This window comes from Leucoraja erinacea, chromosome 14, assembly GCF_028641065.1.
Source record: "Leucoraja erinacea ecotype New England chromosome 14, Leri_hhj_1, whole genome shotgun sequence".
NCBI classification, from domain to species: Eukaryota; Metazoa; Chordata; class Chondrichthyes; order Rajiformes; family Rajidae; genus Leucoraja; species Leucoraja erinaceus.
In genome coordinates, this window is record NC_073390.1 from 47713225 (window position 1) to 47729246 (window position 16022).

The 16022-nt window shown below is 39.0% G+C and overlaps 1 protein-coding gene across 1 annotated transcript in view; it reads left to right on the top strand.

Annotated features, from left to right (window-relative positions):
- The window catches only part of ift80 (intraflagellar transport 80 homolog (Chlamydomonas)), a 157779-nt gene that overhangs the window by 44189 nt on the left and 97568 nt on the right, over window positions 1-16022 (top strand). The window contains exon 8 of the mRNA XM_055646362.1: window positions 175-312. Within this exon, the coding sequence (XP_055502337.1) occupies window positions 175-312 (138 nt within the window). The remainder of the gene's footprint in view (window positions 1-174; window positions 313-16022) is intronic.

Sequence of the window (16022 nt, forward strand, 5' to 3'; positions counted from 1 at the left end):
CATATTAGGCCTGCTCACTCAATGCATGAAACAAGTTAATACCCATCCATAATGAATGTTGTTAAGATCTGCTGTTTCAGAGGAAATGTGTAGATTTATTGTAGAAATGAGTAAGTTTATTGATTTATTAAAATTTGTTGAAAGCACTTATATGAATTTCTAAAATATTTTCAGGTTTGGGACAGTTATGGACGTCTTTTGTACAGTGCCCAGGCTCATGACTATCCTATAACGTCGGTGGCTTGGGCATCAGATGGTCAGCTATTTGCTGTGGGATCATTCAACACTCTTCGACTGTGCGACAAAACCGGGGTAGGTGATAAACTGTGCTTATAGTTTGCCAACAGAAAATAGTTCATGCAAATGTTATTGTAATTATATCTTTCGTAACCATTTGGTGATGTGAAGCATAAAACTATAGTTTGCCAGTTATTTTTGTTCTAACAATATTCTTGTCGCTTCCTTCTACGTGTTTAGTGCTCATGCAGCGTTATACTACAATGTTATGCTTTTAAGCTACATAATTTTTTCTCATTCTGTTATTTTGGCAAAATATTGATGTTTTAAATCCAACCATAAATTCTACTGCTTACATCTACTTCAAAGAAAAATGTTACATAACTGCTGATCAATTATTTTGGAGAATCAAATGATTAAGAGCTGAATGAGGATTGGACAAATATTCTGTGCTAGGTTTAAGATTTCAATGCATATGTATGTAATTTCCCTTGCACGTACACTTACCTATTGTGTTCTGTTTATAATATTATAAACTTCTTAATGAACACTGACATACTCATCATTGTTAAATAACTCATGTGACATTATCGGAGATGAAGAACATACCCTTTGCAGCAAAGTTGGCAAGATAGATTTAAGATAGACTTTTAAGAATTGTTCACTTTTGTTAATTTTCTTTTGCGAATCTTTTGCAGTAACATTTCAACTGGTTTTGAAATGATCACATACATTAGTAAAAGGCGTACTTTCCTCTTCTATTTGTAGATGATGTTTTGCAGATTTTGTATAGATATGGCAAGATAATCTTGTGATCATTAGTTTGGCTATATTGCATGAGTGTTACATTTTTGGTTTGTATACGTTTTTTTAAATTTAAAGTATATATGTGATGGTGAGAATAACTTGGATTAATGACTGCTATTGGAAATGGGGAGATTTATACAAGATTTGACAGCAAACAAATTTTGGAAAAGATGTAGATGCAGAAAAGTGGGTAGGAAGGGAGACAAGGGTTGGGGGTTGATGCTGGAGGAGCAGGAGGTGGTAGCTGTTGGCCAATTAAAAAAAACATACAAATGCCTGAGTCAGCAGTGGCAGCAAAATGCTCTCCCAAAGCATTAGCGGAGTATTTAAACTAAGATTCAGCGGTTGGATTCAACACTGATTCATCATTGTTTCTAAATATAATTTCTACTAACTTATTAATATTGTCTGTTCTTTGCAAAATCTTCCCATTCAAATTTGATTTCTGCTGACATTTTATAAATTCACATACTGAGCTGTTCAAGAATTATTAATTATATTACTTTTTGGAACGTTTTAAACACATACTGTACAGAATAATTTGGAATTTGACGTTTGATTATCAAATTTAAAGTATTTATACATTTTAATACAATACATTACTATTCTGGGTGAGATGCAGTACAACAAATTTGTGTTTGGGGGAAAAATTGACAACCCACTTTTGTTTCATTAAACTTTAAATTTAGAAATAGCTTGTGTGGAATCTTTCCAGTATGAAAGTTTTTGTGGTTTTCTTCCTCCTCCTCCTCCTCCTCCTCCTCCCCCTCCTTCTCCCATTACTACCCCATTCACCCCCCCCCCCCCCCCCCCCTCCCCCATCATAATCCCTAGCCGCCACAGACATAGAGAATAGATAAATGACAGCCTTAGACACAATGGGGCCCCGCCAGGCCCTCTGGCAGAGTCATTAGTTTCTAAACCATTAAATCATTACCTTCGCAGACAAGGCAAACATGCGTCTGAGAGTACAACCCATCATCCATGCCAGATTCTTTGTCTGACAGTGGATATTCTGCCTCAAAATGCCAACCCTGAAAAACCCACAGAAACGCAACCAAATTTTAACCCTTGATGTACTTCACATTAAAGCAGCGAACAGTAGATCCCCAGTGCAATATGGGTTTTTTTAAATCAGGGACAGGGAAAAATATATTTTGTGTTAAATTGTGTAACAATCTTAGCATATTGTTAAATAACTACTGTTTTTGCAAGCCTAAACAAAACAATATTTGTTATTCAGTGTTTTGTGGTCCATGTTTATAACATCATAAGTATAGTTAGCCATGTTATGTATTGTGATAATATACTGTGATTATTTCCCTACCCGAGAGCAATTTTTCATGAATTCTATACATATTCAGAAAGTCGAGGATCTGATAACTTTGAAGGAAAAGGGAAACATTTTATTTTTTCAGTGATACTGATAATTATTCCCAGGGAAAATGTAACATAGGCAAATATATTTAATCGTTTTTTTCAAATTTCCACGGCATTGCCATTACGTTGTGTATTTCCATGTCCATTTTGGCATTTTTAGTAATTAAGTAAAGATGTGAAAATTGGAAAAAGATAATTAATGGCAAAATTCGCTTGCTGCCAAAGTGAAGATGTCTTGGGAAGATTTGTGAATTAAGGTAGAATGCTGTATTTCGACCTTTGGCAATACTCCCATTAACCATACCTTTCCCCCAGTGATCATTTAATCAAACAGTGTGATGCAAACTTATTATTTCTATCACTTTGCTGCACACTAGATGAGTGAACAACATTGACAACACACTTACACAAAGGAATTATTTTATTTTCTCGTGCCAATTCAATGTGTTTCTAAAATAAAGCTTTGAAAAGTTGCCTCACAAAAATATTTAATTTAGAGACATCAGAGTACTATATGACTTCTACTAAATATTTTAGTTTAGTTTGAGTTTAACGATACAATTTAAAGATACAATGTGGAAACGGGCCGTTCAGCCCCCGTCTCTGCACTAACTAGCGATCTGCTTGCACTAGTTCTATCCTGCACACTAGGGACAATTTACAGAAGTCAATTAGCCTACATGCCTGGAATGTGGGAGAAAACTGGAGCGCCCGGAGAAAACCTACTCGGTCACAGGGAGAACGTACAAACTCTTTACGGACAGCATCTGTAGTCAGGATCGAACCCGGGTCTTTGGTGCTGTAAGGCAGCAACTCTGCCACTGTGCAGCTTTGTTTTCTCCCTTTATGAAGCTTTAAACCTGACACACATGATTAAACAGGCAGCTGCTGAGCAGAGGTCGGCATAGCCTGATAAGAAAGTGACCAACACACTCAGTACAGATGGTTTCAATCAGCAGTGTTGGTGATATGACCATACAGTTAAGCAATTTCAATTACTTTCACCTCTGCTGCCACATCATTCAAATGCTGACTCATGGAAAGTGAGGCAGTTATTAAAGAACCTCCTTTATGTCAGATCTAGGAGCTGGGGAGATAAGAGAAAAGGTGATAGGAATTAGCAGCAAACAGAGGGAGGAGGATGGAAAATGGGGTGTGTGGGGGAAATGCAGCTGAGTTCAGGAGTCTCCAGATTAAAACAACTAACAGTTCAGGAGTCTCCAGATTAAAAGCCCTTTTCATGTAAAACGGGCTGATTGCTCTTCAAACCATCATGAGCCGCAGCAACATTGGGGCGCTAGCTTAGGCTGTTTGTGAACTGAAGATAACAGAGCACATATGAACCGTGTCCGGTGCCGTTTAGTGAGAATTCTATTACATTAAGTTCTCTTCATCTAAGTCACTTCATGAAATAAATAAGTTATATAAGATCTGACCGAGGTAAATTGGAGCTGGTTGTTGAAAAGTGGACAAAATGTAATTAAAAGGAACTGCTGATGCTGGTTTATACCAAAGATAGACACAAAATGCTGGAGTAATTAAGCGGGTCAGGCAGTATCTTTGGAAACATTTTCTCCAGAGAAGCTCCCTGATCCGCTGAGTTATTCTAGCATTTTGTGTCTATCTTTGTTGACAAGCGGAGTTGTTTTTAAGAGATGATTTATGGGTACATTTGAGGAAGGTTTTCATGAAGGTCTACCTTCAATTTAAACCAGCATCTGCAGTTCTTTCTTACACATCACATCTTACTTTCTTGTTCAAAAGAATTGTTGGTACCACTGCAGCAAAAGATCAGTTAGTTTGGTGGTAGAACATGGTGGTAAAATGTTTATAAACATTGATCAAGGACATGATTAATGATCACCTGGACAAAATTGTATTAATTAAGATGAACCGGCACAGATTTGTTAACGGCAAATCATGATTGACCAATTTAGGGCGGCACGGTGGTGCAGCAGTAGAGTCACGGCCTCACAAGGCCAGAGACCCAGGTTCAATCTTGATTATGGACACTGTCTGTGTGAAGTTTATATGTTTTCCCTGTGACCGCGTGGGTTTCCACCAGGTGCTCCGGTTTCCTCCCACATTCCGAAGACGTTAGGGTTTGCAGGTTAATTGGCTTCTATAAATTGTCCCTAATGAGGATAGAACTAATGTGCGGGTGATCGCTGGTTGGCGTGTACTCGTTGGGCCAAAGGACCTGTTTCCATGCTGTATCTCTAAACTAAACTAATTCGATTTTTTTTGATGAGGTAGTGGATAGAGTTGATGGAGGTAATGCATCAGTGTGGTGTACATGAATGCCTAGAAAGCTTTTGGTTTCAGGAGTATCAGCAAAGTTGGAGCATGTAGCTTAAAAGGACTCAGATGGTATGGACATGATACTGGTTAAGTAGCAAACATCAGTTTCTCAGACTGGAGGAAGGCGAATACTGGCACAACCCTGTAATCATTATTTTTTGATCTGTGTTAATTGCCTAGAGTTAGTGCCAGCCAAAATTTCTAAATTTGCGAGTGCCAAAAGATGTGGCAGCATTTTGAACAGAAGATAATAATAGATCGCAGCAGGATATAAAGATGCTGTAATGGCCAGATGCATGGCAAATTAAATTTACTGTGGAAGAATGAGATACATTTTTGGTAGGAAGAATGAGGAGAGGCAATATAAAATAAAAGATATGGTTCTGAAAGGAGTGCAGGAGACATGGATCAAACAGTGCGAGGATGGTGTACACATCATTGTCAGAGACAGGGCAGATTGAGGATGTGTGTAATAAAGCATACATGATTCTGTCCAGGAAGGAAATGCAGATGCTGGTTTAAACCGCAGATAGACTCAAAAAGCTGGAATAACTCAACGGGACAGGCAGCATCTCTGGAGATAAGGAATGGGTGACGTTTCGGATCGAGGCCCTTCTTCAGACTTCAGACTGAAGAATGGTCTCGACCCAAAAAATCACCCATTTTTGATTTAGATTTATTATTGTCACGTGTACTGAAGTACAGTGAAAAGCATTTTATCTGCATGCTATCCAATCAAATCAAACAATACTGTACATGAATACAGGACAAAAGGTGCAGCAAAGATAAAGATACAGAATTGGATATATTTATGAGCCAATTTTTGTAAGGCTGCAGATAAAGGGATGGAATGTTGAACCATAAAGGGATGGTAAGTTAGTAAGGGGCAATTAGTGGCACCTGCACTGTAATCATCTTATTCTAATGTATATGTGATTCATTGCCTTCAGCATGATGTGCACTTAATAAAGGTTGTAGGTTACAATGTTTTGATGTAATATTCATAGAGTGCTCATAGAGCAGATGTAATATTAGGGCAGATAGCCCATTGTCCTGGAATCACTGCTGTCTGCCAATGTCATTTTGGCGTGTGCCTTTTTCTTGGGATGGGATGTCTGAAAATTCACACTGCCCTACTAAATTCCATGAAGAATCTCAGCATGATCACTGGCAAAGAGTGAGATGTTCCAGCCCAATATTTTCCAAAACCAAATACTGCATGCATTGACAATCTGAAATAAAAATATAAATGATTGGAAATACTTTGCCGGTCAGGCAGTACCTATGAAAAGAGAAGCAGGATTAATGTTTCGGATCAATGATCCTTCCTGAGAACTGGAAAGGAAGAGATTGAAATTGGTGATCCAGTTGAATGTGGACGGCTGAAATATATCTGGAGGAGATGATGTGGAGAGCGGTGAATAATACAATTTGAACTCTTGAAATCTGAGATCTAGCCCTGGAGTGGATAATGATGTGAAATAGTTAAGTCCTTAAGGCTGTAATGTGCCAGTTTGAATGAAGAGGTACTGTTCCTTGAGTTCCCATTGTGCTGCTGTGGAAATGTGTAGAAAGCCAAAGGCAGAGAGATTGGAGTAGGGTGGAAGATTATAGTGACAAATTGCAGAAATATAAGTGTAGATGAAATTGCAGAAGCGGTTTGTACCTTTAAATCAGCAAGGTGATAAATACTGTTTGTAGAGCGGACAGTCTTTTACATAAAAGTTTCTGCTCTCGTTTACATTGACCATCGGTACCAGAGCTCCGCATGTAAGCAATTAAATGTGCACGCTGACTATTTTCAGGGGTGTACCTTGAACCCATCTGTTGCTGGAGTGCCTGCTGTTGCTCCAATGTTTGGATAAGCTTGCACGTGTATGCAGGATAACAGTGAATATTTGCTTTTATTTTGTAATCTTTTGGCTTCAGGATTTATCCTTTGGCTCGTCAGGCATCTTCCCCTTTAAAGTAGAGTAGAATTGAAATACTTTACCCTAAACATCGTTGGCTACTTCTAAGCTCCTTTGCCATTTTGCACATAAAATATTTACTTCTTGTGACCTTCTACTATTCATCAAAGTTGTGCATTCTTCCATTGGCAGCCATGGAGATATTGTTGATGGGTTTTCGGTAACATTTACCAGTTCAGTTGTGCAAACCTGTAATGGAAAATAATAAATGGCTCAGAATTGTATTTTAGAATCAACTAATACATAATTTAATATAGGTTGATTCTGGAACATCTGCACGTCCCACAAATAATGACAGTTTCAAACTGAACAGGGTCTGAAGTAATTTTAATTCTGGTCATCTCCAAATTGGATGCTCATTATGTTATCCTGGCAAATATTTATTTTCTCTTTCACCAGAGTCAATGGAAAGGAACATTTGTATAATGATCAGCCAATTGATATCAGCTGTTTTCTGCAATCAAAGTTAAAATTGTGTCCAGTTAATTTGGAATTTATGACATAGCAAATAGTCCGTCAGCCTTTTATGTTTATGTTGGTAGTGAAAAGGCTATCCAACTTAATTCCTCTTCTCAATGGTTGATCCATAGTTTTATAAGTTATAGCACTTCAAGTGCCAAGTACTTTTTAAATGTCATGAGAGCTTCTTTCTTTAAGGGTCTTTTAAACACCATTCCAGACATATGACTGTTTGGTTAAGGATCCCAATAGTGTACTCAAAGACTAGTAGCTCTTCAGTTGTTGCCATGTGGCCTCTCAGTGAGTAAAACAGCTGCAACTTCAATGATAGCAGATCTTTCAACAGCCATCCATCCAATGTTCCAGGGTCTTGTGTAAATAGTGGCACCATAGATTACCATAAAATGATGCAATTCTGATGACAGACTGCAAATATGTACAATAATACATCTCTGGTCAGATACACCATCTCCCCTTTGCTAAGTTAAAACATTTAGTAAAAGTGTAGGCTTTATTGTATTGCTGCCATGCCAAAACTGAAGAAATCATTAGCCCAGGCAAACAGATATGTTGTTCTTCCGTGACCGATCTCTATAACCAGGTAGGCTTGTGTGACATGTAGCCAAAGTGAACCTCAATTTAAGGAATTGCAATGTACATGTAAGTTTCAGTTAGGCAAATCATTCTATCCTTGATTATATTGATGCATCCTTTTACGCTCTACGCTTCCTCCACAAACTTTAAATGCAGACAGATATCAGGTAGGATAACATGCACCTATGAGGACGTAACTTCCGTTGAGGAAATTACAGAGATATTAGATTAATACTGGATTTATGGAACAAATGTGCTTTGTCAATAACATTGAATTTACAAGAACAAATACCCACACAAATCAATTCAATCACCATTGTAGCTCCATTACATTTTGAAGAACAATTAGTCTTTTAAAAGAATCATTACTACAGAAGACCAACATTAAATTTTAAATGTAGTGAATAAAGTCAATGCAATGTAAAAAAAAAATGTTTCTGGGTTTTGTATACAAAGCTACTGAATAAAAATAGAGATGTTAGTTTGGACAATGCACTTCATAAGGCCATTGTGCAAAAAAATGTGCACTTGGTACTGTGTTAATGGAAGGGTATGAGAACCATAGGAAAATTCAGCACTTATTAAATAGAATTTGTGAAAGGAATAAGAAACTAAAGAGGTGAAGAATGGATTAAAACATTGGTCTTTTTCATTGGAGCAGAAAATGTTATAACTCTAATGGAGCTTTTCAAAATTCTGAGGTTTTGAAATACTGAACACTGACAAATTATTTAATTGTTTGCTGGACCAAAAATTATTGCTAGGTCAGTGAACAATGAAGTTCGTCAGGTTTAATTTCCTGGAGGTTGGAACACATTCAATTGTTGAACCAGAGACAGCAAGACTGAATTACTGGAGTGATGATCAGGAGGAATAATGAGAAGATGGGACCAGAGTAAACAGCTAATGACAACCACACTCGTACTAAATGGCCAGAACATAATCTGCAATTTCTAGAATGGCGTGACTGGCTGAGTTTAGGCCTGAGTGAAGTAATCTCTGCTCTGTACATGCTGTGTGGCTGAGCTCCAGCTGTACAATAATAATCTGTTCCAGTATGATGTTTTCTTGTTTTCCCACAAAGGACGCCCATTTTGATCTCTGATTGAGACCAACAATCCAATGCCAGCTACTACCAAATTATTGTCAATTTCACGGTGTGGACGTATCCACTATAAGCTTAATTTTGCTTGCCGATAGATTTCACACAGTACTCCTATTCCTACAAGAAAGAAGCTTTCATCCATTCAGCATTCCAATTTGCTTTGTTATTTGACCCACAAATTTGCTGTCACAGAATTTTATTTCAGAACTAGACTAAATGAGACCAGTTGGGTCCCATGTTCACACGGGAGGGCTGGTCACCCGACACAATATTCCACCTCTTCACCAATTCCAATATTGGTGGCCAGTGGGGGCGGGGGGTGTGAGCTTTCTGGAGAGCTGGTATGGGTGTTGTGGACTGAAGGGACTGGTTTCCAGAGGACTAGTATGGACATTGTGGGCCAAATGGATTCTCAGGCCTGGTGGGCTGAGAATCTGGCAGCTCAGTCACTCGGGAATGGTGGGCTGGCAGCTCAGTCACTCAGGGCTGGTGAGCTGGCAGCTCAGTCACTCAGGGCTGGTGGGCTAGCAGCTCAGTCACTCAGGGCTGGTGGGTTGGCAGCTCAGATACTCGGGGCTGGTGGGCTGGCATATCAGTCACTCAGGGCTGGTGGGCAGCTGTTCACTCACGGCTATTCCTTGAAATTACATTTCAAGCAGAGTGCAGGCCACCACATTCAATTTCACAGCATTTCAGGTAGAGTGCAGGCCACCACATTCAATTTCACAGCATTTCAGGCAGAGTGCAGGCCACCAAATTGAATTTCACAGCATTTCAAGCAGAGTACAGGCCACTGCATTCAATTTCATAGCATTTCAAGCTGAATGCAGGCCACCAAATTGCCAAACAACTCATTGCAATGTCATTAAGGGCTAACAAATCATTTATTGCAAGTGCATTGCAGACTCAAAGTTCAGCTTAGAATGACAGTTGTGGCCTCTCCCTCGTGATCTTCCAGAGTGACTGACTCACGTCCAGGCATCCGGGGTTTTATAGTCCTGCCACCCTCTCCGGAAGGGGCATTACCTCCATCGTGGTGATTGACAGGCAAGAGGACCAGTCAGCTGATCTCAAGAATTTTTAAACACTCATAACTTTTTTATTTTTCATCAATCGGAAAAATCCTCGTGGCTGCCTCAGCGGAGGAGGGCTGTGAGTAAGATGGCCAAAAATCATAACGATATATGGTAGTGTTTTTTTTCTAAAATCAATATACAGGGCAGACAGGAAGTGGTCAAGATGAGACTTTTAGTTATATAGATAGCATAATATTGTAGTTGTGTCCTGTTTTCATATGCCCTTAAACCATATTGTCTTTAAAGCTTGTTTCTTTTCAAAACCCGAAAAGATTGATTATATTTAACAGTTTAAAAATGGCTATTTGACAGGTGATATGGCCTGGATTTTGGCTGTAGTCAACTTTAAAAATCTAACCCCAACAGCCACTGACTGTAGTATTTAACCATCTCATGTTCTAAATCTGCACTGCAGAACTTTCCATAGAAATTTGGCCCCTTTTATTAAAAAAAAAAAAAAAAATTTGCTTATAAGCCAAGACACTTTGAAAGCTTTATTGCTCAGCTAGAGGCACAAGCTGCTTTTGGTGATGTCATTTTTCCCAGGATACAATATTTGAAGGAGAAGCTATAATATCCTCAAAGGAAAAATGTAGTAATACACCGTGGAGTTCTCTAGTTCCACAGCACGGCTTAAAGGTATTGAATGATAACTTGTTTGTGAGTAGATGTTTGAAACTGTATTCATCAAAGTTTTATTGCTGCATGCCAGAGACCGATCACTAAATGGGTCCCTGATCCATTCGCCAAGGGCAGAAATACAAAACACCAAATAGCAAGGAATATTTGGTTACTTTTCTATAAATCCAATAGATGAAATGGCTCTTAACTTTTATTTATAGATTAGGGTTCTTTAAATAGACAATAGGTGCACGAGTAGGCCATTCGGCCATTCGGCCCTTCAATGTGATCATGGCTGATCATCCCCAACCAGTATCCCGTTCCTGCCTTCTCCCCATATCCCCTGACTGCTATCTTTAAGAGCCCTATCTAGCTCTCCCTTGAAAGTATCCAGAGAACCGGTCTCCGCTGCATTCTGAGGCAGAGAATTCCACTGACTCGCTACTCTGGATACTCGAGGAGGAGATGCGCTGTGATGGATGTTTGTGTAAATTGTGTTGTGTCTTGAACCTCAATGGGGCTCAAATGACAAATAAATTGTATTGTATTGTATCTCTGTGTGAAAAAGTGTTTCCTCATCTCCGTTCTAAATGGCTTACCCCTTATTCTTAAACAGTCCATGGTTCTGGTCTCCCCCAATAATACCTAAACCCATTTAGGTATTACTCAACAAAAGGCACAGCAACTGTTTTTAACTTTTGAGCCTTCAGATGCATCTGATCCACAGTGACTTGGTAGTTTGGATTCATGACTGCTTACCTGTGGAAGGCTGAAGATAATGATGGAAGGAAGTCATTCCGGCTGGACGTTTGTGACTAATGGTGTTCCGCAGGGATCAGTGCTGGAACCTTTGCAATATATATAAATTACTTGGATAAAACTGTAGAAGAGTTGGTTAGTAAATTTGCAGATGACAAAACCTAGTAGACTCTGAAGGGTGGTGGTATGGAAGCAGATATAATCGTGGCGTTGAGGAGGCTTTTTGATGACAGTTAATGGAGAGTGAAGAAGGCTGTCAAAGGATACAGCAGATTGTTGATCAGTTACAGACATAGGTGGAGAAATAGCAGGTGGAGTTTAATCTGGGAAAATGTGAAGTGTTACATATTGTGAGGTCAACTATAAAAGGAAACTTTATGGTTGGACACTCGACAGTGTTAATGTTTGGAACGATCTTGAGATTCAAATTCATAGCTCCCTGAAAGTATCAAGGGAATTAGACGAAGTAAGCTTGCTGCCATTCATTGGTGCATTGAGTATAAGAGTGAGGAAGTCATGTTGCAGTATTATAAAATGTTGGTTAGGTCACATTTGGAATATTATGCGCATTTCTGGTCTCCCCTTTTCAGGAAGGATGTGGAGGCTTTGGAGAGAGTGAAGAAGTTGTTTACCAGGATGCTGCCTGCTTTAGAAGTTATTAACTAAGGAAAGACTAGACAAACTTGGATTGTTTTTTTTTTTCCAGTATCAGAGGCTGAAGAGAGACCTGATGGAAGTGTATGAATTTATGAGGCATTGATAGGGTAGACAATTAGAATCTTTTTTCCTCACTGTGTAAATGTCAAATATTAGAAGGCATAGTTTTAAAATAAGATTGAAATTGTTTAAAGGAGATGTGCAGGCATAGCTTTTTTACACAGAAAATGGTATATGTGCCTGGTACAGGCTGCTAGGTGGTGATATGGAAGCAGATCCAATCGTGGTGTTGTGAAGGCTTTTAGATGGACAGGGAATGGAGAGAAATGGATCACTTACAGGCAGATGGGGTTAGTTTAATCTGGCATCATGTTCGGCATGGACATTACGAGCCGTTGGGGTTTCCTTTGCTATTCTCTTCTGTGTTGGGAATTGTTGAGGAAGGCAACCCCACTGATGTTTTATCCGGATGCCCTTGCTGGTGCGATGCTGTATAACTCTGATTCTGTGATGATCAATCAGCTTTTCTATCTCTGTGCCAAAAGGAACACATAATCCCAAAAGTATTTGTCATTATAAAAATAAGCAGTTAATAAATATGCTGCCCAATTCTTCAACTTTTATAGCAGAACAGTAATTTCTCACAATAAGGATATGAAGGAAGTAACATAACAGGCAACAATAACATTTATTGTCCTTAAAATGATAGTCATGAGCCTGCTTCTTGGATCATTATGGTGATTATGATGAAAGTATTAGCTTAATATTATTTGGGATATATTGATACTTCTTCACTTTTTATTTTTCCTTTGAGGGAAATGGGTGACTTGGGAACTTGCAAATAGTGGCAATCCCATGGGCCTACTGCCTTGGTCCATCTCAGTAGTGGAGGTTCCAGACATACAGAGAGGTTTTGTTGAAGAGCCATGATCATATTGAATGGCGGTGCAGGCTCGAAGGGCCTAATGGCCTACTCCTGCACCTAATTTCTATTTTTCTATGTTAAGTTGCTGCAGTGCATTTTGTGAATGGCACATGTTGCAGCCAATTTGGAGGTGGTGATGGTGGATGAAGTGAATATTTAGGGCAAAAAACAACTGCTGGAGGAACTCAGTGGGTCAGGATGCGCCATTGGAAGGAAATGGACAGTCCAGATGAAGGCTCTCGACCTGGAACATTGTCCCTCCACAGAAGCTGTCTGACCTGCTGGGTTCCATCAGCAATTTATTTGCTCCATATTCCAGCATTTGTGGCCTCTTGTGTCTGAATATTTAGAGCAATGGATAGAATCAAGGTAGCTGCTTTATCTTGAAATGACAAATCATTCAGACATGCGGAGTATACTCTCCTGAAACGTGCTGTAGTTTATGGAAGGCTTTGGGATGTCTGGATACACGTTATTCACCACAGGATACTTGGCTTTTGACCCGTTCATGTAGGCACGGTGTTTGTATAGCTTATTTAATTTTTTTGCAGTGTAGGTATTACCAAGATGTAGAAGATGGGGCACCTGGTGATGATAATGGCATTAACTGTGAAGAGGAAGTGTTTCGTTTCTCTGGAGGGTCTTTTCCTGCTTCTTGGGTGGTCAAATGTTGCATGCTTGAAAGTTGCTGCAAGATGGTGTGGCCAGTTCAACCTTGAAGAGTTGTGTGTGGTGTTGAATATCATCCATTTGTCAGCAAACATAAGCACTCCTGATCACATGGGGGGGATGGAAATTCAATAATGAAGCGGCCAAAGTTTGGTTTGGTCCCAAGACTCATATGAAGGTGTTAAGGTACTAAACTTAATGACCTTTTTAAAAAAAAACCCACACACAATCTTTTCAAAAACGCATCACTTCACCCAGTGGAGTATCTTTCCCAAGATTCCTATTGTCTTTGGTTTAATAAATGCTCCTTGGTACCACAATTCAGTCAAGTTCTGCCAATGAAATCATTGGAACTAAAGATGGCTCTTTTTGGATGAGAGGTAGTATTGTTCAATATATTATTGGTTTTCCCCTTCCTTTGGTAGGGATAAAATAAAACACTGAACGTTATGGTCTGAACGTTATGCAGTATTCTTGTATTTTTGGCATCTGTCGTTTTATATAAGTTGCAGCAGAATGCCAAGATAAGACAGGGATATTTAGGATCCACATTTTCTTAGACCATTGTCAGAATGGATATTCTTCATTATGATGGAGTACAATAACTGGCATTTAATTCAGTCATGATGGAAGATTATTATTTTTGATGCAATACAACCCATTATTAAACATACACTGTTAATTATTTAAATTACTATGAGTGGCTGTTTGTGCAATTTTTTTAGAGATCTGGGCATACACAGTTATGTCAGTTACTATATAGTGTAGTTATTAAAACTTCAAGGTGACAACAAAATATTGTTATGTAAGATTTGGAAAGATTAACTGGTGACAAACACTGGCAGAAGAATCCGTATTCGGAAAATGAAAATTTAGAGTTATTGACAGAAGATGGGATATTAATTTATTTCAATATACAGTTTAAAAAAAAATCTAGATTGCTCCACTGAAAGGTTGGCGTAAGCTTTCAAATTAAAGCATTGTGTTACAGACAAGCAAAATGGTTACCTCTGTGCAGTTGGTGGGGTGAAAACCACAGATTACGATTTGTTTGAGCTGCTCTTCAAAAACATCATATGGCTTTCCTTTGTCAATCTCTCTATGATTTTGTGTTGTCATTTTAATCTTGGCCTTTGAGTCTCTACCAGAATGTTCCAATTCGATCCAGTTGATCTCAGCCAAATCGTTGCAGTTGGAAAACTATAATAATTGAGCCAGATTTAATCTGCTGTAGTTTCCTCGAGCATTCACATATTTGCCAGGAAAAAAAAACATTGACTTGCATATAATCTAGAGGACCTGGACCTGCAATGTTCAATCAGGCAATGTTTAGTTTTTATGCACAGTTCAGGTAATTTTTTAATCTAAAATCAAATCAACTGCAGATTCATTTTGTGTCATGTAGATGTATGAAGACTAATGATTCAAAGACATCTACATATGTACAGTATCAGTTTGTGTATGGATGTCAGCTGCACATATTCTGTAGTCCATAAAAGATTGCTGCTGGTGCAAACCACAATCATTGGAGCAGGTCTTAACTAGATCTCAAACTGTAATTTTCCTTGCATTATTAATAGAGTATGTGACCACACCTCCACAAACAGGGTGTGAAATAGGGTGTTGGTTCAGGAGTCTTTCAGCAACAGGGAAAAAACTGTTCTTTCGTCTGAGCTTTTAAGTTCCTCTATTTTCTCCCAGAAGATATAGGAGAGAAAAGACAATTGCCAGGGTAACATGCATCCTTGATGACACTTCCAGCTTTCCTGATGCAATGCTCCATGAAGATAGATTGCATAGAAGGATGTGACAAGCCTGTGTTGAACTGGCTGTATTCTACACTCTCTGCAGGTTCAGGCAATCAAGAACAGAGCTGTTGCCATACCAGGCATCCTGCCAGGTAATTTTCTATAGCACATCTGTGGAGGTTTGTGAGAACCCTCCAGGACATGCCAAATCTTCTCAGATGCTGAAGATAATAAATACATGGATACATTTTCTTGATCACCACATAAGTGTGATGGGACAAGGTTAGATTGCTGGGGATATGGATGCCAAAAAACTTGAAGATGTTGACTGTTTCTACAGCAACTCTGATGAGCACATGGTTGTGTTCACCCCCCTTGATTCTTTAACAACATTTTTCACCTTTCCATTTTGATCTTGCTGAGGGCTAGGTTTTTCTCCTGACCCGATGACATAAGGGTTTTTTTCCTGTACTTTGTTTGATCGTCGCTGATCTGGCCAACAACAGTGGTATGATTGGCAAACTTAAAGATCGTGTTGGTGTTATACTTGGCCATGCAGTTATTGGTGTTTAGGGAATAGAGCAAAGGGCTGAGCACACAGCCCAAGGAGCTTGGGTGTTGAGGGTCAGGGTGGAGGAAATGTTAGGACTGATTCTTACCCAATGAGTTCTGCTGGTCAGGAAGACCCGAAGCCCATTGCATATAGAAGCCCCA